Source organism: Melospiza melodia, chromosome 18 (genome assembly GCF_035770615.1).
Source record: "Melospiza melodia melodia isolate bMelMel2 chromosome 18, bMelMel2.pri, whole genome shotgun sequence".
Taxonomy (NCBI): domain Eukaryota; kingdom Metazoa; phylum Chordata; class Aves; order Passeriformes; family Passerellidae; genus Melospiza; species Melospiza melodia.
In genome coordinates this window covers 1,213,615-1,234,560 of record NC_086211.1, presented here as the reverse complement: position 1 = coordinate 1,234,560, position 20,946 = coordinate 1,213,615, and the positions used below count along the sequence as shown (strand labels likewise).

The 20,946-nt window shown below is 59.0% G+C and overlaps 2 protein-coding genes across 7 annotated transcripts in view; one reads left to right on the top strand and one right to left on the bottom strand.

Annotated features, from left to right (window-relative positions):
• TSC2 (TSC complex subunit 2) overlaps window positions 1-1,283 on the top strand; it is a 33,186-nt gene extending 31,903 nt beyond the window's left edge. For all 6 annotated transcript variants that reach the window (XM_063171530.1, XM_063171529.1, XM_063171534.1 and 3 more), the window contains one exon: window positions 56-1,283. In XM_063171530.1, coding sequence (XP_063027600.1) covers window positions 56-223 — 168 coding nt within the window. In that variant the 3' untranslated portion in view covers window positions 224-1,283. The remainder of the gene's footprint in view (window positions 1-55) is intronic.
• A 371-nt stretch (window positions 1,284-1,654) lies between these two features.
• PKD1 (polycystin 1, transient receptor potential channel interacting) overlaps window positions 1,655-20,946 on the bottom strand; it is a 75,043-nt gene continuing 55,751 nt past the window's right edge. Inside the window, exons 22-46 of the mRNA XM_063171528.1 lie at window positions 19,891-20,035; window positions 18,476-19,078; window positions 17,899-18,055; window positions 17,389-17,641; window positions 16,677-16,872; window positions 15,923-16,093; window positions 15,477-15,620; window positions 14,822-15,032; window positions 14,241-14,367; window positions 13,567-13,683; window positions 13,380-13,429; window positions 13,023-13,228; window positions 12,460-12,559; window positions 11,740-11,858; window positions 11,159-11,361; window positions 10,507-10,701; window positions 10,147-10,286; window positions 9,437-9,564; window positions 8,637-8,802; window positions 7,950-8,075; window positions 7,644-7,818; window positions 6,930-7,217; window positions 6,492-6,626; window positions 5,916-6,230; window positions 1,655-5,597 (exon numbers count right to left, since the gene is read on the bottom strand). Of these exons, the coding sequence (XP_063027598.1) occupies window positions 5,046-5,597; window positions 5,916-6,230; window positions 6,492-6,626; window positions 6,930-7,217; window positions 7,644-7,818; window positions 7,950-8,075; window positions 8,637-8,802; window positions 9,437-9,564; window positions 10,147-10,286; window positions 10,507-10,701; window positions 11,159-11,361; window positions 11,740-11,858; window positions 12,460-12,559; window positions 13,023-13,228; window positions 13,380-13,429; window positions 13,567-13,683; window positions 14,241-14,367; window positions 14,822-15,032; window positions 15,477-15,620; window positions 15,923-16,093; window positions 16,677-16,872; window positions 17,389-17,641; window positions 17,899-18,055; window positions 18,476-19,078; window positions 19,891-20,035 (5,022 nt within the window). The 3' untranslated portion in view covers window positions 1,655-5,045. The remainder of the gene's footprint in view (window positions 5,598-5,915; window positions 6,231-6,491; window positions 6,627-6,929; window positions 7,218-7,643; window positions 7,819-7,949; window positions 8,076-8,636; window positions 8,803-9,436; window positions 9,565-10,146; window positions 10,287-10,506; window positions 10,702-11,158; window positions 11,362-11,739; window positions 11,859-12,459; window positions 12,560-13,022; window positions 13,229-13,379; window positions 13,430-13,566; window positions 13,684-14,240; window positions 14,368-14,821; window positions 15,033-15,476; window positions 15,621-15,922; window positions 16,094-16,676; window positions 16,873-17,388; window positions 17,642-17,898; window positions 18,056-18,475; window positions 19,079-19,890; window positions 20,036-20,946) is intronic.

The following is a 20,946-nucleotide window of genomic DNA, read 5'->3' as shown; positions in this document are numbered from 1 at the left end:
GATTTGGAAGAATTTTGGAGAGAATGGAGCTCACCTGCTCTCTGTTGCCTTTCAGCTCCGTGAAGAGACACAGTACCAGAGCCCTGGCCTTCCCCTGCAGCTGCACCCCTCTGCCCCCACAAAGCCCCCTCCCCAGATGCCCCAGGACCCCCCTCCCAGCTACGAGACGGGGCAGAGGAAGAGGCTGATCTCCTCCGTGGATGACTTCACTGAGTTTGTGTAGGGCCAGGCTCAGGGTGTCCCTGCAGGGACACTGGGGCCATGGAATTGTGTTCCCTGCCTGCTGATCCTGCACCTGCATGGACACAGGGATTGGAGGCACCGCCTGGCTGCTCCTTGCATGTGGACTTGGCACTGAACCTGCCAGGAGCTTTGAGTGCCCCTGAGGATGACACTGGATTCCCAGCAGAAGCTCCCAGAGGACCAACCCACTGTGTTTGGTTTGATTTGAGCTGTTTCAAAGCTTCTCTGTTGGGAAATTCCCTGCAGAACCTTTCCTTGGACTCCTTCCACAGCAGCTCCTGGTGGAAGCAGACAAAGGATGATACTCTGCAGATCCTCATGTGAAGGTACAGGAATTGTGGGATTTTTGAGGACTTTATTGGGAATGAAATATGAAGTATTGAAAATCCAGTTGCTATTTCTGAGCACCCCAGAATCCCAGCTCCTCCCTGAATCTCAGGGCTGTCAACACTTGGACTCTTCAGGCTCTGACTCATTCTGCTGCCAGCTCTGGAAAGAGTTAATTTGCATTCTCTCTTGCTCAGAATGCTGCTTAAGTTCCCAAGATTTGTCTTCATTTTGGCTATCTGCAGAATTTTCCTGGCTGCAGGAATGCTGGGGTGTCTCACCCATCCCCATGCACCTGATAAATCCCTTTTTGACTGCTGCCAAGTCTTGGGCATCATCTCCCCACGAGTTTTGCCTCTTCCCTGACAGGGAGGCTCTCAAGGGAGGCTGAAGCAGCTCAGCTGGAATGGGACTTGCAGCCTGTCCTGAGGCAAGGAGGGCACCAGACACTACAGCACCCAACTGGGAGGCACCTCATAAGCTGGACTATACTGTGAGAACTTCATCTCCTGCTTGCTCCGTGAGGGGAAGCGTGGCTGTGGGAATGGCTGCCAGCAGGGAGATGAAGTGCAATGTGCACAAAGTGGGACTGTGAAGGGACAGGTGAGGGACAGAGGGACAGCCCTCACCTGTGCAGGTGTGTGGGAACACCAAGTGTCCATTGTGTTTGAGTGTTTATGAGTCATACAGGAAATAAAATATTTGTCTGATCAGTGCGGTCTTGATATCCTGGGGAAGTTCCATATAAATCCTTCCTCCTATCCTGGTTTAGTTTCCCAGCCTGGTTTGCTCATGGACCACCCCCTACCCCTCACAGTGTTGGACGCACGGATTCCTGGCTGTGTTCCAGTCCTGGACTGGGATGTTCCCTCTGTGCTGGGGAGGGGACTCTGTCAGCTTTGTCCTTGTGCCACCCCCAGTACCACAGGTGAGCTCATTCATTAACACCAGCCCTGACAGGCTGGAGGATTTTAGGAAATGTCTTGTGCTGTGCAGGAGACCTTAATTAAAATTAAGCATGCAGAGAGAATGCGAGTGGGGTGGAGAGGAACAGCTGGAGCAGGACAAAACCACCTGAGCCAGGTTTTAGCAGTCAAGTGTTTATTTGACTTTGTCATTTTGTAAGAAACATCCCCACAGTTACAAAATACACCATTTTTTTTGCAGTGAAATGCTGACCAGACAGGCACTGTTGGCATTTTGGTCACAATCATTGTTCTTTAAAAAAAACAAAAATTAGAAAAAATAAGGCACTTACAGAAGTCCCTCCCTCTCCCTTGGAACGAATGGATGGGGGTCTCATTTTTCATTTAAGCAGCTTGATCCTGATACATCACTGTGAGATTCAAGGCAATAAATAAGACACCATCTCTCGGTGACTACAGACACAAAAATATACATTCAGGGGGACTGATGGGCTTTGAGTCAAGGTTATTGCTGTGAGGGTGTAACTCCATGGCTGAATCCCCTTAGCTGGGACATGGAGGGGAGCCTGGGACCCTGCTGGAGCTGGCACAGGAGCTGCTGGAGCGGAAGTGAGAGTGCTGCAAGCTGTGGGTGCTGCCCACCACGCAGGGCTGGGCTTTTCCAGGGACTGTGGGGGCACAGCTGCTCCCCATACTTCAGGGAAGTAGGGCAGTTGTCTGATCCCTTCCTGCTCCCCTGGCATCAGGAGGAGCACTTGGGAAAGGCACACACACCGAGTCACACCCACACACACACACAGGGCAGGGAACAGGCACTTGGAACAAAATTCCAGATGGATTTGGGGAGCATCTTTGTTCCAGCTGCCCCTTAGCTCAGGAAGGGCTGCTCAGAAACATCTGGGACCTGCTGGCCCCTCCTGCTCCCAACCTCTTCTAATGAGGATACTCCGGCTGAGAACTGACCATCAGGAATTGAACTTTTTGGCTCTTCAAGACACTTCCAAGACCTGCTTGGTTTATTTGGGACGTTTCAATCACTGAATATTCCCACAGAGCCCGTGGGGTGGCTGAATCTACACCCCTGGTGCTCCATACAGGTGAGACGGGCTGTGCCAGGGCAGGGCTGTGGGGAAAGGAGCTTTGGAGCTGGAGAGACTCCAGCCTGGGCTCTGGGGACATCCCAGCTCTCTGGGACACCTCACCACTGCTCCTCTTACTGCCTTGCTCTGGGAACATGGCACTGGCTCTGTCACCAAAAAGGAGTCATGGACATGAGCCTGGTGCTGTGCTGCCTGGGAAGGTAAAGGAACAAAAAACCCAAGGCAAATAGTGTTCTATCTGTGGCTTGAAAACCAGGTTTTTTTTCTGAGCACAAAGCTGACCAGCACCTCGTCCCAGCCCTGGGCTCAGCCTCCTGCCTGCTGCAGGCACCTCCCTGTCCCACTCCTGCCCTCTGGGCCCCTCTCTGCCCTCTCTCCCCTTGTCCTGGGTACCAGGATTGCATTTCTCCCCTCTCTGCACTCCACTTCTCTGTGCTCCCTGCTCTCCAACACCTCCATGCTGACCAAGCACCACCTCGTTTGTCTTCTCCTGCCCTCATCCCTCTGCAACCTTTCCACAACATCTGTCCTGCACAGCACCTGAGCTTTCCACAGGTAACTCAGACCTGGCCCAAAGGCACTTTAGAGCCACCAGTGTCCCCTGCAGCCACCCTGACTCACACAGCCAGGGGAGCACAGGGACACTGGAATGAAATCTTCACAAGTATCCAACAGAGCTGGGGGCTGGAGGGGAGGCTCAGGAGGGCATGGAGCAATGGAAGTGCTTTAGGAGCCCCCTCTCTCCACCTGGAAAAGTCTCCCTGCCCTGGGAAGGTGCTTCCAGGCCCACCAGCACCAGAGGCAGCTGAACCCAAGGCCCCTGCCCTGCAGCTCTGCCCCCTCATCCTTCCTTCCACCCTCTCACTGTCCAAAGCATGGAGCAGGTTCTGGAACACACAGAGGAGCCCACTGGGGGCTCTTCCCCATCCACCTGTGGCCACTGCCCCGAGCCAGCCCAGGAGAGCACACACACCACACACACACAGACACCCAATCCTTATATACACGGGACATTCCCAGGAAGAAGCACTTAATACATCCTTTAAATAACTCTGACAATAGTGTTCTGTCTCCTATCTACATGTTTCAAACACGGTACCGATGCTATGAAAATATAGCAAACATACAAAAATATATACATTTAAAAACCAAACAAACCCCGTATAAATTACTTACAATAGCCATAAGGTGAAATGGGGCTGAGGAGGGCAAGGCAGCCCCTGGGGGGCTTCAGGCACCCCCAGGCTGTGATCTGGGGGGCCCCATGGCACAGGCCAGCTGTAGCCCAGCAGCTGTAGCCCAGCACATGGTGAATCCCAGCTGGCAGGGCTGGAGGGAGCCCAAAAACAGCTCCCTCAGGGCTCCACCTGCCTCCTTTGTGCTCAGGGAAGGCGCTGGCACTGCTGCCCGAGCTGGGGCTGCGCTGCCCTCCTCCCTGCCCATTTCAGTTTATGATTTAAACAAACAAAATACTGCTTTTGTGATATATTATCCCATTCTTAGCTCGCACGTGTCACTGGTAGCCGAGGAAAGCCTTGTTTAAAGTGCTGGGCAGTACATAGAAACAAGTAAACCAAAAAAAAAAATACATATACTTAGGGTAATACATTCCTTGGGTTAGAGAAGCCAAGCAGCCAGCGGCGCCTGCACCCCGGGGCCACAGTGGGGGGACAGGGCAGGTGGGGACCTCAGTGACACCAGCACGTTGGGAACCCCATACTGGGAGTTGGGAACCCCACGCTGGGAGTTGGGAACCCCACAATGGGAGGTTGGGAACCCCACAATGGGAGGTTGGGAACCCCACACTGGGAGGTGGCTGAGGCAGCCCAGGGGTCTCTCGTCCCCAGCTCGCTGCAATGTCCTTTGTTTTAAATATTGGATTTCTTTAAATACAAATAATAGTACCAATTTCTGGAGGATAAAAGTAGCCAATACTGGAAATTAACTGCTCTGGGTGTAGATAGCATTTCTCTATATATCTATTTATGCTTAAAAAACAAGGAGGGTTAAATACCTTCTAGAAAGCTGTCGCTTTCCTCCACAGTGCGTCTGGTCGACAAAAATCCAAGACTTGGTTCAAACCTTCAAGGCCTGGGGCTCTCCTTTCCCTTTCCCACCCGGCACAGCCAGCAGGGAAGGGGGGAGCTTTATCCCGTCCCCCTGTGCCCACCCCAGTCCCACCTGTGGCCGGTTGCAGCCGGGGCCGTTGAACACCCTGTGAGCCAGCAGGGGCCTCCTGCACCTGCTCACGCCCCGGGGAAAGGCTCGGCCTTCTCCCCGTCCATCTCTCCCCCTGGAACGCTCCCTGGGGCCGTTTCTGGAGGGCCGGTGGCCGTGCCAGCGGCGTGGCCGGAGCCCCCTGTGCCCGGCCGGCCCAGCCGCCGCGGCAGCTCCGGGCGGGCACAGCCCACCCAACAAAGCCCTGCCAGGGCATCGCTCCCGCACCCCGTTACTTGACCGTGGGGTGCACCCGGTTCTTGGCCCGCAGGGGCCGTTTCCTCCTGGCCGTGCAGGGCTTGCCCGCCGTGCCCGCGGCCGCGCTGACCCCGCGGCTGGCCCGCAGCAGCCGCCCGGGCACGGGCACAGGCACGGGCACGGCCCCGGCACAGCGCGGCGACAGCGGCTCCGTGCCCGGCGCCTCCGGGGACGGGCCCTGCTCCGGGCCCCCCTCGGGCCCGCGGTGCCTCCTGCGGGCGCGGCGGCTGCGGGAGAACTCGAGCAGGTGCTCGATGCGGGACACGTCCTCCGTCACCTGGTTGACGCGGTCGAACTGCACCAGCAGCATCTCGAAGAGCGAGAGGAGCCGCTGGATGTCGGCGTCCACCTCCAGGCTGTCGCGGGCGCTCAGCACCAGGCTCAGCCCGTCCAGCTGGCTGGAGGACGTGGAGGTCCTGGAGCTGTCGGAGGCGGCGCTGGGAGTGGGGCCACGGAAGGACTTGGAGTCGCTGGAGTCTCGCGAGGGCAGCGGCTCCATCCCCTCGAACCTCACCTTGTGCCGGAACTGGGGGGGAGAGGAGAAAGGGCAGCGTTAGGGCAGGAAGGGGGAACACTCCAAACAGCTCCAGGGCTGCTCCAACCATTCCTGGTGTGACAGGCACGGGCTGGATCCCACGTGGGACTGTGGGGCTGAGAATGGGCAGCTGATGCCTGTGCAGTTCCCATCTCTCTTGGGCCCCCAGGGGTGGCCACTGCTCCTACCCTTGCCTGCCAGAGAAACCCATCTGCAGGAAGGAGCCAGAGGCAGGAAAAGGCTAAGGATGGCAGGTGCTGCTCTGTGCCACCATGCCCCTTCTCCACAGAGCCCCCAGGCTGGCCTCACCTCCTTGGCTTTGCTGAAGCCCATCCACATCTTGAGCCTGCGCATGAACAGCTCGACCATCTCATAGTCCTGGGGCTCGAAGGCGGGCCGGTAGAGCTCGAAGTGCATCTCGCGGTAGCTGTGGATCAGCACCACCGCCAGCAGCCGCAGCACGACCCACGCCTCCAGCACCACATAGGAGGTGCAGAAGAGGCAGTAGAGCCCCGAGGCCTCGGGCAGGCAGGGCCGCAGGCTGGCGCTGCCCCGCAGCAGGGCCAGCAGCAGCAGGAGGCTGCTGCCCACGCTGCGGAAGGACTCGGAGGAGGAGGAGAAGAGCTGTGGAGGGACAGAGGAGATGTGTGAGAAGGGAGCACAGCAAAGTGTTCTCCTGACCTTCAATATGCCCTCCCACCTGGGTCCTGAGGGGTGGCCCACAAATGGGCTGGGGCAGGGACAGCCCCTGGCCAAAGGTGCCAGCGGCAGGATGGGCACAGAGTGCCCAGGGGACCCAGGGGCTTTGCTCATGTCATGCCAGAGAAAAGGGGCAGCAGGAGCACCAGCAGCCCCTCTGTGAGGGAGGGGGACAGAGGTGCTTACCAGGAAGCCGAGCTGGGCGTAGGCCAGGAGGAGGAGGGCGAAGGCCACCCCTGCAGCCATCAGCTCCTTCACGGACTTCTGGAAGGTCTTCCCAAACACTGACCACTGCCGGACAAAGCGCAGCTGCTGGGCAGCCTGGGAGGGGAGAGGAGGCAGTTACAGACATACCCCCAGCCCAGGAAGGGTGAGAAACACGTGAGAAACCCAAACCCCAGCAGAGGGTTCCTTGCACAAACGCCCCAGCCTGCAGGTTCCTTGCAGACAGAACCATCTGACTGAATTCCCCAAGGGAATCAAGGGCTCAGACACTCAAAGTGCCCAGCACAGACACAGGTGGCCTCCCTGCCACCCCCTCCCCTGGCAGGGCTGTGCAGGGGTGACAAGCACAGCAGGGCCAAAGCACCAGCATCCACGTGCAGCTCCCCCAGCCCGCTGTACCTGCACGGTCAGGAGGAAGAGGAGGGACGCGGCCAGGCTGCTGAAGACAGAGCTGAGGAAGGCCACCTGGTAGAAGTTGGTGAAGCCCCTGCGGTTGCTGAGGTACCTGAGCCACTGCTGGTCAGCCAGGGTGGCCTGGCTGAGGTGCACCAGCACCGTGCACGTGGTGAGCAGGATGAAGAGCCACTGGCTGTAGTTGCCCCACAGGGTGAAGTAGGCTCTGCCTTCCTTCTTGATGGCCAGACACTCTGACACCACGAAGTAAACCACAAACAGCATGAGGAACACCTGGGGGAGGAACAGAGCGGTCACCAGGAGAGGTGATGGAGACATGACCAGGAGAAGAGGAGTGGGGAAGGTAACAGGAGATGAGAGGACAAGCCCTGACTGCTGTACTGCACCCAGGACAGCAAAATCCCCCCAAACCAGGCCAAGCTCCACCACTGCACACCTGGGGCACCCCCTGCATCCTGCCCTGCCCTCCTCGCTCATCCAGCACCCCAATCCCTGCTGAAGGCCCCCAGTGCCCACAGCCAGTGGCCCTGTGGCAGGGTGGCAGCACCCAGGGGACGAGGGCTCTGCTGACACCCACCGAGGCAGGGTGACAGACGTGGGGACAGGCGGAGCAGCTCGAGCCCACAGTGCCCAGCTGGGTGAGGGTCCCCAGAGCGCCCCAGCAGAGGGCAGGGGGTGCAGGGGAGGCCCCACACTGACCATCATGAGCAGCTGCAGGGTGACCCCCGTGCTGAGGCGCAGCAGGGGGAAGGGGCTGATGGTGACAGCGGCGACGGCCTGGCCGGCCCCAGGGAACTCCAGGCGCAGGGTCAGGGCCACGTGCAGGTCCACGCTGGGGTTGTACTGCAGCAGCTCCACAAACACTGCCCGGCTCCTGCAGGGCACAGCACCAGCTCAGGGGCCACTCTCGGGGGGGACACGGGTCCTGTGGCCCTGTGACACCCCAGCAGCACCGCTGAGAGCCCAGGTGGCAGCAGGACACTCCCCCTGCCCTGCCTCACTCACATGTTGTCGATCCACGTGTGCTGCTGCAGGAACTCCAGCTGAGCCCGGCTCTCCTCCAGGGAAGGGCCCAGCTCCTGCACGTAGCCACTGCTGTCGTAGAAGGAGATGTAGCCCCAGTACCAGATCCTGCAGAGGAAGAGGAGCTGTGGGTGAGGCTGAAGGACACTGGCTGCTCTCCTGCGTGGCAGGCCAGGATGTGGTGTGCAGATGCAGACCCTGCCCCTCAGGATTTATTTCACAGGACAGATTACAGGGGTGCATTGATCCACCTCAGTGTTCCCAACCCCAGAAGAGCCCCAAGCCCTGTGGTGGCCCACAGCTGCATGGAGATGATGGCTCTGGGGACAAACTAGAGAAGAAACCAAGTGTGATTTATGTCCTGCCCAGGGTGAAGGACAACCTGCTGTCACCCCTTGAGCAGAAATCTGGGCTGCTGGCTTCCCCTGCCCTGTCTGTGCCCTGGAAGGAGCAGAGTTGATCCCCTGTCCCTGGGCCCCAGAACAGCACAACGCAGCTGCTCAGGCCATTCAGAATTTCCGTGTCCATCCCCCCTTTGCCAGGCTCAGGGGCTGAGGTGAGGGCTGGGAACAACCCAGGGCATTGTAAAGACCTTGGAGAGGTGTGCAAGGGTCCCTGGAGGAGGAGCAGGGCTGGCAGCAGGGCTGGCAGCAGACAGGGCAGCCTTACCCTGCCAGGTCGGGCGCTGAGTGTGCCCACGCTGCCGTCCCATTCCCGGCTGGGCTCTCCCAGCCCACGCCATAGTCAGCAGTGGCAAAGCTGTGCTGGTCAGTGCAGCTCCTCTGGGCACTGCCCATGCCCTGCAGGATGTCCTGGGCACTCTGCTGGCACTCAGCTGCAATGAGACCACCCTGTGAGCCCAGCATGGAGCTCAGCTTCCCTCCCAACCCCTCTAAACCCATCCCCACCAGTGCCCCAGGGTGAGGGAATGGGCATGCACAAGACAGGGATTCAGGAAAGGATGGATATTAATAATAAAAATAGATGTCAAATTTAGGAGTCATGATACAGCCATGCCTCCAGGTCAGAGTGGATTAGCTGGGTACCAGTGGAGGAAAACAGAGACATCCCAACTGGCCTTGGGTAACCGGGGACCTGACCTCTGGATACATCACTGGCTTCAAACTGCCAGAGGGCAGGGTTAGATGGGATATTGGGAAGGAATCTTCCCTGGGAGGGTGGGCAGGCCCTGGCACAGGTGCCCAGAGAAGCTGTGGCTGCCTCTGGATCCCTGGCAGTGCCCAAGGCCAGGAAGTGTTAGGTGTCCCTGGATGGACTTTAAGGTCCCTCCCAGCCCAAACCATTCCATGATCCACTGTCCCAGTTCATGTGTGCAGAGCAGAACCACTGCCTGCCCAAGCTGTGCTCCTCCCTCAGCCCCACTGCACCCAGAGCTGTCCCTGCAGGACTGTCAGCTGGCAGAGTGACAGCAGTGCCACCCTCCCTGCCCTGCCCTCCCTCCCTGGTACCTCCGTGCAGGCGCAGCTGCCGCAGCCGGGCCGTCCCCAGCGTGGTGCTGTGGCTCTCCTGGCCAGAGCCATTGTTGTACAGGTAAGGGAGGAACACCTGGGACATCCACACCCAGAACTGATCCGACCTGCAGGGGCAAGGTGTGACATTGCTGAGTCGAAGTTCCAGGGGCTTTAGGGCATGAACAAGCCACGCTGATGTGCACTGAGAGCCCAGGGCTCTGCAGGGGCACAGCCCCAGCCCAGTGATCCCAGTGCCAGGCCAGGCTACTGGGAGCTCCCAGGGCTGTGGAAAATCAGCTGGGAGTATTGAATCCAGTTAAACTCATGTGCAGAGTGAGGAAAGGCAGACTCTGGCCAAGATGCCATTTCTGGCTCTTGTGACCCTATTCATGGCTACAACTTGTGGCTGTAAATTCTGGAGACAGAGAAACTCTTGTGCTTTAGAGCAGCTCCAGGAAGATCAACATCAGCTCCCACAGCCCCTTCCCACTGGGGAAACCACTAAACCTCAGAGAAATGAAACCTCTCAATCCCCAGAGGCCCCTCTGCTCTCCAGGGAAGCAGCAGAACCACAGAGACAAACAGGAGCTGCTCACTGCTGCGGAGTGCCCAGCTCCCCATGGGCACCAAGGAACCTCCTATGGGACAGAGTGTGGAGCACCAGCCCAGGAGCCGACCCCCCTGACGCCCCCAGGGGCTGGCAGTACCTCTTGATGAGCAGGAAGTCGTTGCTGCCCAGCTGCTGCTTGATGGAGCTCTGCAGGAGGAAGGCCCGGCTGGTGCGGGAGGCGTCCCCGTAGTTGGTGAGCAGGACCACCAGCAAGAACATCATGTAGATGAGGAAATTCTGGGAAGCAAAGGGTAAAAATGGGATGGCATGGAAGGGCTGGATCCCCATGCTGCAGCAGAGCAGTGCTTTCCATGGCCATGCAACAGGATCAGACCCAGAGGCTGAGAAACTGAGGCAGGAGCTGGAGCCAAGCACTTAGAGCATCCCAGCCTGACTGGGAGGGCCCACACTCAGATGTGTCTGAGCCCTGGGCACCAGGCAGCAGCAGATGTCCCACCTTGAGCATCCTGTGCAGCAGCTTGACCTTCCTGGCCTCCTCCTTGGCCTGGAAGAGGGCAAATCCCTGCGGGGGCCGGACCTTGCTGATCCTCTCGGACACGTGCTCCACGCAGGGCTGCTCCACCAAGGTGTCATCCTCCTCTGGGTGCAGCCTCTTGGCAACCAGGGAGAAATAGAGGGCTTCCAGCAGCACCTGGGGCACAGGGAGAGAGCTGAGCCTGCAGGGAGCTGGGCCACCAGCAGCAGCTCCCTTGGCACAGCCAGCACGGCACAGCTCCTACCCGAACCTTCAAAACCGAGTGCCACCAGCCCTGCCACCAGCCCTGCCAGCAGCCCTGCCTCTGGTGTCCACATCCCACCCTTCCTGAGGGATGCAGGGATGGGAGAGACCATTCAGTGCCCACGCTGACCCCATTTCTTTGTGCAAGGCCTTGTCAGGCATTGGAAGGGGCTGTGGTGGATTCACTACGCCTGGAAGTGCTCAAAACCCACATGGATGTGGCACTTGGGGACACGGGTTAGTGGTGAACACGGGGGTGGTGCTTGAAGGCCCTGGTAACTTTAAAGGGCTTTTCAAACCTCATCAATTCCATGACTGCGATCAGCAGCTGGACAAGTTAATCCCACACACAGGTCAGTGCCATGCTCACCTTCAGGGGCTCCCAGAGCAGGAACGATGCCAGAAAGCTGAATATCCCTGAGATGAGCCACATGAGGGCCACGCTGGAGGAGAAGCCCACCCCGATCCACACGGAGACGCCCGCGGCGGCGGCCAGGAGCAGGAGGCTGATGCCATGAGCCAGCAGGGAGCACCAGGGAGGGAGCAGGCGCTTCCTGAACGTCTGCTCTGCAACTGGGGGCAGCAGGAGGAGCAGGGAGAGCGGTGTGAGCATCACTGCAAAGGGCCCGTGGGCACAGGAGGGGCTGGGCTCAGCGCCCATCCCAGCACAGAGCTGCCACCAGCCCGGGAGGGTTTGGAGGGACCAGCCCACACATTCTGCAGGGAGCAGAGCAGAGCTCCCCAGGGACACTGCAGGCACTGGCACAGCACGGTGCTGGCCCAGGCCTCACTGAGATCCAGGCTCCAAGAGAAGCTGACAGGAGCAGTGATATCCCAGGCAGGGAGCAGCCCTTCCCAAGGCTCCTTTTGTGTTTTATTTCCCATTTACCCCACAGAGCCGTAGTGTGGAATGGGCCCTGTCCCCTCACATCCCGGGGCACACCCTGGTACCTGTCCAGGTGGACTTGGCTGATCGGCTCACTTCCCTGGCAGGAGGTGCCACGCTCTGCCCTTTGTCGTTCAGCCTCTGCATCATGACAGCCTCCACCTTCTCCCCAAACACGCTGGACCTGCCAGGCACAGGGGGAACTGCTGAGAGCTGTGTCTCTGCTGGCCCTGTGCTGAGCAGGCTGGCACCAGGGGGGCTGAATGCCAGCGCCAGCACCAGGGCTGGGACATCACACACGTCCCAGGGCACAAACACTGCTGTGTGTCTCATGGACAGGGCCTGACTGTCCCTCCCCGCCCCTGGCTGGCCACTCTGCAGTGCCTGGGGGCTGCCAGCCCTGGGGGTGCTGGTCAGGGTGCCCAGCAGGGTATCCTGGGCTTGGTAACACTACAGGGATTTGGGGAGAATCCCCTTCTCCCTCCCATCAGTGCCATGAAGGGAGCCCTCATGCCAGCACTGTGCCCAACACTGCTGGAGACACGGCTGTGGCCTTAGGGGATGCTCCAGGTGGGAAGGGAGCCCTCATGCCAGCACTGTGCCCAACACTGCTGGAGACACAGCTGTGGCCTTAGGGGAGGCTCCAGGTGGCTCCTGGAAGGGTGGCAGTGAGTTGTGGCTGTGGGGGCTGCAGGAGCCATGGCCAGCAGGGACAGTGACCCGTGAGAGCATCCCAAAGGCAGCTCAGCTCAGCCCCCATGTGGCTCTGCTCCCCAGACACTCACAGGCCTGAGATCAGATCTGTTTCTGCCCTCATGTACGGCCCCAGGTCCTGGGAGATGCCGCTGGCTCCTTCTGCCAGGATCTGCCGGATCAGATCCTCATCTGGGAAGAGAGAGCACAGCCAGGGTTGGCAGGAGCTCAGAGCCCAGCCCCCAGCACCACCCCAGGGCACGGCTCAGCACCTGCTGGAGCTGGGGACGAGGAAGAGGAGGAGGAGGGTCACAGCCATGTCCTTCCCCCAGGACAGCCCTCCCCTGCTCCCTGTCCTCCAGCTCCTGTCCATCCCAGCTGGCCCACAGAGCTGGGCAGACAGAGCTGCTTCAGAAGGCAAGTTCTCCTTCTCCAGCCACTTCCAGAGCCTCAGGGCCACCCTGTGGCTTTGAAAGCAGTGAGGCAGTGCTGGCTGCTTGCAGCATTCCCACGGGTACACACCTCTCCTGGCTCCCACCCTGCTGCCCAGTAGGATTTCTGTTTTTCCAGACTAAAAGCAGACACAACCCTCTGCCCTGCCCTCTGGGGTGCAGCCAGTGCTGATGCAGCAGCTCTGCCCGGGCCAGGGGCTCACCTGAGGCTGAGAAGTAGCGGGGCTGGCCCTGGTGGTGGATGCCCAGGGACAGGGTGTCCTCCTCGGGGGCCAGGGGCGCCTCCAGCCCCAGGTGGCGGCTGGCCCGGCCTCTCTTCAGCCTCTGGATAGTGTTGCCCATGATGGAGGGGTCACTCAGCAGGTCTGGCCAGCTGAGCAGGGCCTCGCTGGAGGGCCAGGGCACCAGGCTGTGGGGAAATGGGAATGAGAACAGTCAGGAATGAGGGGAGCAGAGGAAAGGAACCTGGTGGGACTGCAGAAACAGCTGTGGGAGCCAAGCCCAGCCCAGCAAAGCACAGACTGGAGCCCTGATTGCTCCGTCTCCAGAAACCCACTCACCTCTTGGAGTCCTCCAGGAACAGATCTGTTTTGGTTTGCTCAGAGAAGGCCTGTGGGGAACAGGAAGGTTTCAGGAGCAGGACACAGGTGTGTGCCTGGTCAAAGCAGTGGCTGGGAACACCAGGGGTCACTGAGCTGCTCCCAGCCCTCCAGGAGCCCGCCCAGCTGCAGGGAGGGAAGCACTCACCTCTGCCTGGAGCCCAGGGAAGGTGGGGAAGGAGCTGTCAAGGATTGAGGAGTCCAGGTAGTTGTCGATCTCCAGGGACTGCTGGTCTGAGTGGGTCACGGTGTGGCTGATGGAGACCTGCAGGGCACACAGGGGGCACAGAGGTGACACTGCCACTGAGACCAGCCACATGCCATCTCCTCTGCCCCCCAGACACCTGCAACCACACGTGCCACAGCCAGGGCCACCCAGAGTCTGAGAGCTTTCCCTGTGTGCTCTCAGCAGCATCAGCCCCATGAGCTGCTCATCAGCGCCCAAGCAGCTGGCTGCAATACTTAATGGGGCTGCTAATTGTGCTTAACTAGTCGGTAAATAAATCCCCAGCTAATCCCTGCCCAGCTGAGCTTTGCCCAGGGCAGGCATCAGAGAGGCTCCACTGAGCAGCTCCCGGCTCCTGCCTTGGGCATTTGGGTGCCTAAACAGCTTCTAAAATCTGTCTTTTGTTGCCTGGGCACTGACAGAGGCCAGCAGCGATCTGAGCTCAGGGGACAGAGGCCAGGGAAGGGTCTGGCCCTGGAGCAGCACAACCAGGCAAGTGCAGAGCCCAGCTGGAGGAGAGAGGTCCCAGGAAAGGCAGAATTCAACCAGGTGCCTCCCACCCACCTGAGCAGCCTGCAGCCATCCCCCCTCCTTACCTTGCCACGAGCCATCCGGAACAGAAAGAGAATGAGCAGGTAGAGAGGGTACACCACCACGCTGGACACCAGGCCCACAGCCACCGTGTCCACGCTGACAGGGAGCAGGCTGGACACGGCCACGTTGCTGCAGGGAGGGAGCACAGACAGGGTCAGCAGCAGCCCTGGGGCTGCCAGGCAAGCAAACGGCAAACAGTGCACAACCAGGAATTCCAGATGTGCACAGAAGGAAACGGGCCTGGAAACCAAAATCAGGCTGGTTTGGGTCATCCACCATCCACGTCCTGGTCCCAGAGTGCTCAGAATGGGGAGGGCACACCCAAGCAAGGAAGCTCTTCCCAGCAGATGGAAAATGTGTCCTGCCCCAAGGGGACAGGCAGGGTGGGACTGGCTGGGGACACACCTGAGGTGGACACTGCCCACCACGCCCTGCACACACCTGAGATGGACACTGCCCACCACACCCTTTACACACCTGAGATGGACACTGCCCACCACGCCCTGCACACACCTGAGATGGACACTGCCCACCATGCCCTGCACACCTGAGATGGACACTGCCCACCACACCCTTTACACACCTGAAGTGGACGCTGCCCACCACGCCGTACCACACGGCGTTGGCGCAGAGGAAGAGGAAGATGAGGAGGCAGCAGCAGGTGGCCCTCTGGACGCGGGTGAAGCGGGAGCGGGGCGGGCGGTCCCACAGGGACAGCCACACGTGCTTCTCAAAGAAGCCACGCTGCAGCTCCGCCACGAAGATCCGCCAGAAGCTCCTCAGCTCGCTCTCACCTGGGGACAGAGGGACACGCTCAGGGTGGCTGAGCTGGCCACACCCATCCCAGAAGCTCCAGAGTACCCACACTCCATCCACAGGGCTCCAGGTCTGAGGATGAGGGGCTGGAAAAGCTGCCCAGCAGAAAAGGATCTGGGGGTGATGGGCTGAACGTGAGCTCAGCTGTGTCCAGGTGGGCAAGAGGCCAATGGCACCTGGCTCGCACCCCAGGGCAGTGCCTGTCCCTCGTGCAGGGCATTGCTGAGGAACCTCCAGTCCCAGGGTCAGTTCTGGGAACCCCATAAGAGGAAAGACCTGGAGGGGCTGGAGCATGTGCAGAGCTGGGGAAGGGGCTGGAGCACCAGGAACAGCTGAGGGAGCTGGAAAGGGGCTCAGCCTGGAGAAAAGGAGGGGCCCAGGCAGCAGGGGTGGGATGAAGCCAGGGTACGTGGGGCACTCACTGGCAGCAAACACCTCCCTCTCCACCAGGCCATCGTTGTCCTCGCTCTCCACTGACAGCCAGTCGTTCACCAGAAAGAAATAGCTCTTGCTGCTCTGCAGGTCCCGCACGATGACGTGCTGCAGGTACCACGAGGGGCTCAGGCCTGAATGGGGGCACACAAAGGAAATATTGCATGGCACACATTCCCTGAGTGAGCCCGTGAAGCTATAAGCACTGTCAGAGGGACAGTGACATGGCTATCACTGGTGGGCACTGCACAGCACCCATGAGGGAAGCGTGGCACAGCCCCCTCACGCTCACCCTGAGGTGACATTTATGGTCACAGTGCATCCTCTGTGTCTGGGGTGGCACCTGGCCAGTCAGTGAGGAGTCCCCCCAGAGTGTGGGCCCAATCCAGGGGCCAGCTCCCCCCGTGCAGGCCCCTCCTGGGGGGCTGTGCCCCACCTTTGTTGTCGTGCCAGATGCGGATGCGGCAGACGCTGCCCAGGCTGCGCTCTGTGGCGATCTGGAACACGTCCAGGCTGTTGCGGTGGAAGGCGTTGTCCCCATCCAGGTGTCTGTGCCCACTCTTGTTGTCCACCCCGTAGAGGGCGATGCCCACGTGGGCCGTGGTACCTGCAGGGAAGGAAGGGGCTCCCTCAGGGAAGCCCACCTGAGCTCCCCAGCCCTGCCTGTGACAGCTCTATCTACAAACCAGACCCAGAGGGAAGCTAAACTTGGTGCCTGCCTGCTGTTGGGAAGGATTCAGAACAAAGTGATGGGTCCTGGAGGACAGCAAAAGGAGCCATGCAAAGGGCCAGCTGGGCAGGAGAGGGTCAGAAGTGAGGAACAACCTCTGCCTCTGCAACCACAGCCCAGTCAGGGAAGGAAGGATGGGGGCATTTCTCTCCTGGGTGGCTCCTTCCAGCAGCAATTGCTTGTCCCACCACAATGGTCAGTGGTGGAGCAGCCTGGGCTAGTGGAAGGTGTCCCATGTGAGGAGTTTGGAACCAGAAGGTTTTTGAGGAACCTTCCAACCCAAACCATTCTCTTGACCTGCCCCATCATCACACAATAAACCCTGGGAATGCTGTGGGGAGCCCTGGCCTGAAGCTGCAGCTCTCGGTCCTGCAGGGAGTGTGACGTGCTGAGATGGGATCTCAGGTGAGCTACAGGTGTCCCTTTGGGAAGCAGACACAGGAGCAGGCTGTGGGCTCACCTGAGCCTCTGCCCCAGCCCGTTTTCACCAGGATCTCGTATTTGTACATCCCGTTCTTGCCGCAGAAGGGGATCACCCCCACGCGGTGCAGGTCGATCATGTCCAGCTTGTGCACGATCAGCGCGGCCACCGAGTAGGTGACAAAGCACACGGCGCACGTCAGCAGCACGATGTAGTTCAGCCCCGGGCCTGGAGCCTGCACAAGAGAGAAGTGTTGAAAGGCCAGCCCAGGAGGATCCCGTTCCCATTCCCGTTCCCTGCCTCCTTCCTGGCCGTGGCCCCACTCACGGCCGCGGCCCCGCAGCTGCCAGGAGCTCCCTGCTCCTGCTCACGTCACAGGGACACAGCCAGGCAGGGCTGGATGCCCCTGGGAAGCAGGGAGCAGCTGGCAGGTGCAGCTCCCTGGGATCAAACAGTGCTGGGTGACAGCTGGGAGGAACCTTTGGCATCTCCCCAGGATGGGAGCACAGCGTGAGGTGTCCAGGCCAGGGACTAAAGCCATCTGCAAAGGTCTGTTTCCAGCCAGGATTCCCAACCAGGGGACACAGCTTCTCCTGAGCTGTGCCCATCTGCACCTCCCAAAGGCTCCCAGATGCCTGTGCTGGTGCCAGCTTGGACGTGAAACCAACAGGAGCCTATGGCTTTGCTCCAGGTGACAACAACCTGTCCTATGTGTGACAGCACTGCACTGCCTCTGCTTTGCTGTACTCACGGGAAAGATGAACTGGACAGAGTTTGGGGGCACAAACAGGCTGGCCCCAAAGGCTGTGAGGTGCTGGGTCAAGCACACGGCCTGGTCTGGCCTGGTCTCCTCCAGGGGGACAATTCCTTCTGTCTTCCAGCGCTTCTCCTGCTCGCTGAAGTACTGGCACAGGGACGTGTACAGCCCCAGGGTCACCTCCACTGCTGACCAGCTGAAGTGGTTGGTGATGTTCAGGTAGTATTTCTGGATGGGGTCATCCGTTCTGGGGAAGGGAAAGAGCAAGGAGATTACTCCCCTGCCTCCTGAAGGGACACCAGCCCCATTCTGGTGGAGGTGTGACCACAGAAAGCTTCCAGCCACAGGGGCAGGGATGCACTCAGAGAGGAGGAAAAGCCCAGTGAACGTGGTGTAATTCACACCCTTTGGCTGTGCAGGTACTCAGGGGCTCCACAGACCACCTGAGCACCCCTCACACGCATCCACAGCACAGCCTGAGGCTGACAGGGAGGCTGCTCTCACCTGGGTGAGGTGAAGAAGGTGTAGAGCTTGTGGTCACTTCCAGCCAGGGCGTCCAGGCTGATTCTCTTGGAGGCAGAGCAGTTGTGCTCGTTGGGCTCGGGCTCGTGATGGAGATAGGCCATGATGAAGGGCTCGGGCTCACTGGCCAGGTAATGCTCTGTGGGGAGGGGAAGGAACACAAAGGGCGTTAAAAACCCCTGGCGGGCTCAGCCACAGGTCTGGGCTCAGGGAAGAAGGAATGCAGAGCTGTGGGAGATGCTATTCCAGACTGTGCTCCCTCAGTGTGCACCTCAGGGGATCCCTGAGCACTGGGTACCACTGGGCCTGCACCCCAATGCCTCCCAGGGCTAATGTGGCTCAGCAGAAGGGCTGGGAAAAGCAAAAGGCTTCTCAGGGCCAGAACCCACGAGCAAGGATGACACTGGGCATGGAGGTTGTCCAGGACACCAGAACCTCGACCATGCAGAGTGAAATGTGCTGCTGGCACCCAGCATCCTTCCCACACTGGTTATCCCTCACACCCAGCCCTCCCCTCCCTCAGGAAGGACCAACCAAGAGATGGATTTGTCTGCCCTACCATTGAGGACTCTGTAGGTGAGCTGAAAGTGCAGTCCTGCTTCCCTGTTGTTGCTCTCCATGATCACAATCAGGTTCACGGATGATCTCGCCTCGATGACCTCAGTGCCAGCCACGAGATTGTCGGGCTCTGTGCTGTTTGAGACCATCACAGTGATGGCTTTCTCAGAGTCCAGGCTCCCGATGGGGATCTGCACCCCGTTGTGTGTCTGGAACTCCATGGAGGCCACCTTGGTGGACACGGTGTAGTTGCTGATGTAGCCAAAGGGGAAGGGATTGGAGTCCACCTGGAACATGACTTGGATGACATCCGTCAGGTTGGAAAGGGTGGAGTTGAAGGCCTGGGGGATGGAGAACTGGCAGTTTGGTGTGTTTTCGTAGCACAGCAGGTTAAAGGGGTCAGACCTCTTGCCTGTGGCCTTAATTTCTCCTCCCACCAGCTCGAGGGGCTCTTCGTTCAGCACCCGGGATTTCATCAGGATCCGCATCAGGCTGGAGGACAGGTTGTAGGCTTTGGGAGCCAGCAGCAAATTGTGGGAATCAGCCAGCAGCTCCTGGGGCTTGGATTCTTGTGAAACTGTATTGACAAGGTGGATCAGGTCACCTGCCAGGAGAGACATGAAGAGGAGGTGGTAAATGGCCTGGATAACTGCTACAGTCAGAACCCCTGACACCTTTCCAAAGCAATCAGACAAGGCTTTCCTCGCTGTCTTCTCACTGTTCCTCTGCACATGACCTTCCTCACTGGAGTGTTCATAGCCCAGAGCTAAAAGCAAAGCTGTCAGCAGCTCCTGCAGCCTCTCTAATCTACCGGGTTTGGTGAGGAATACTTAATCACCACACGCTTGATTTCCCTCCTGTGTAATGAAGAGAACCACAGCTCAGGAAAGAGGGAGGGAATGGATAAAACAAACACATGTTCCCAAGCTTCTGCACCATAAAGTGCACAACGCTCAGAAGGGAGTGCAGAGGTAACCAGGGGTGCAGAGAAGGTGTCTCTGCTTCCCCCAGGTCACCCAGGTGGGAATTTCCACACAGTGCTCCCAGATGCCCCAGTGAGGTCTGACAGCCTCCTTGGACTCCAACCAGGAAGACAGGCATCTGGAAGCCATAGCTGTTACTCATTGTTTACTAAAAAGAGAATCCCCTGGAGGATTTGTGAGCTTATTAGGAGTATTAGTGGGTTATATTAACAACTGTCAGATGGAAATGTCCACAGAGCAGCTGCCAAAGCCAGGACAGCCCTGGGAAAAGCGCAGGGAGCAGAGAGGGCTGGGATGCCACACTCCAAATGGCAGATGCCACTTCCTAAAAATCTGTGCCAAAGCCCAGATGGCAGAGGAGGGAGCCTGAGAGCTCCCCTCAGGCTGCTCCTACCTGTCCCTGTCCCTGTCCCCACCAGAGGCCGAGGCTCACCTGTGATGTTGAGGATGTTGTCGGCGATGCCGGTCGGGGTCACCGTGCCCTGCGTGGTCTCCCCCTGCAGAATGGTCATCATGGTCTCCAGCTTGTTCAGGGTCCTTGTCAGGCACGACTTGCACACCAGCTCCTTGCTCACCACCTGCAAAGGGCCCAGGGTGTGACAGGGCAGGAGCAGCCCAGGGAAGGGAGTGGCTCTGCCCTCAGGAGAGCTTTCCCTCTGGGCAGGGGCCAGCAGGGGCTGCCCTCTCACACTGACACTGTCAGCAACCTGTTGGTGGCCCCAAGACTCTTCCATCTGCCCCCCACAACACTCCAAAGTGCCAGTGTACAGGCAGGCAGAGGATGCTTTTTGGTTGGGAAGAGGAATAAAGGGAGGAAATTGCTGCCCAGAGAAGCTTTGGCTGCTCCATCCCTGGAAATGTTCAAGGCCAGGTTGGACAGGGCTTGGAGCACCCTGATCCTTCCAACCCAAGCCACTGCAGGATTCTGTGATTCTAAATTCATGTTTTCCCTGGTGTGCACACCTCCTCTCTGGGACCACACACAGCAACCAAGCAGGAGGAGCTGCATGGGATTCCTCCATCCCCTCCACGACCTCCAGTGGAAGCAGGATTTAGCCACAACCGAATCCATTTCAGTGTCCAAATCCTCCTGAACGCTGTGGGAGGAATCCTGCCACTCAGGCATGATGGATGTCCCTCCCTCTGCTCCCAGATGTGTCCAAGAAACAGAATGTTCCAGCCATGGCCTGGAGCTCCCTGCACTCTCCAGGGCTGGATGGGAGGGACTGAGGAACACATGGAAGCTGTTACAACCCCCTTCCTCGCTCTTATTCATCTTTTTTCTTTTAATCATCACAGGATTCAGCCGTGATTCACCATATGTTTTGGTGAAGAATCAAAACAGCATCTGCAGGTCTTGAATTCCCCCTTTTCTGCTTTATTTGTAAGCTCTGAGAAGCCAGGACAGGCTGTGTGAACTGGAGGCAGGAATCAGGGAGGTGGGGATGACACTGGGTTATGGGGAGGAACCACCCAAGGGCAGCTCCTA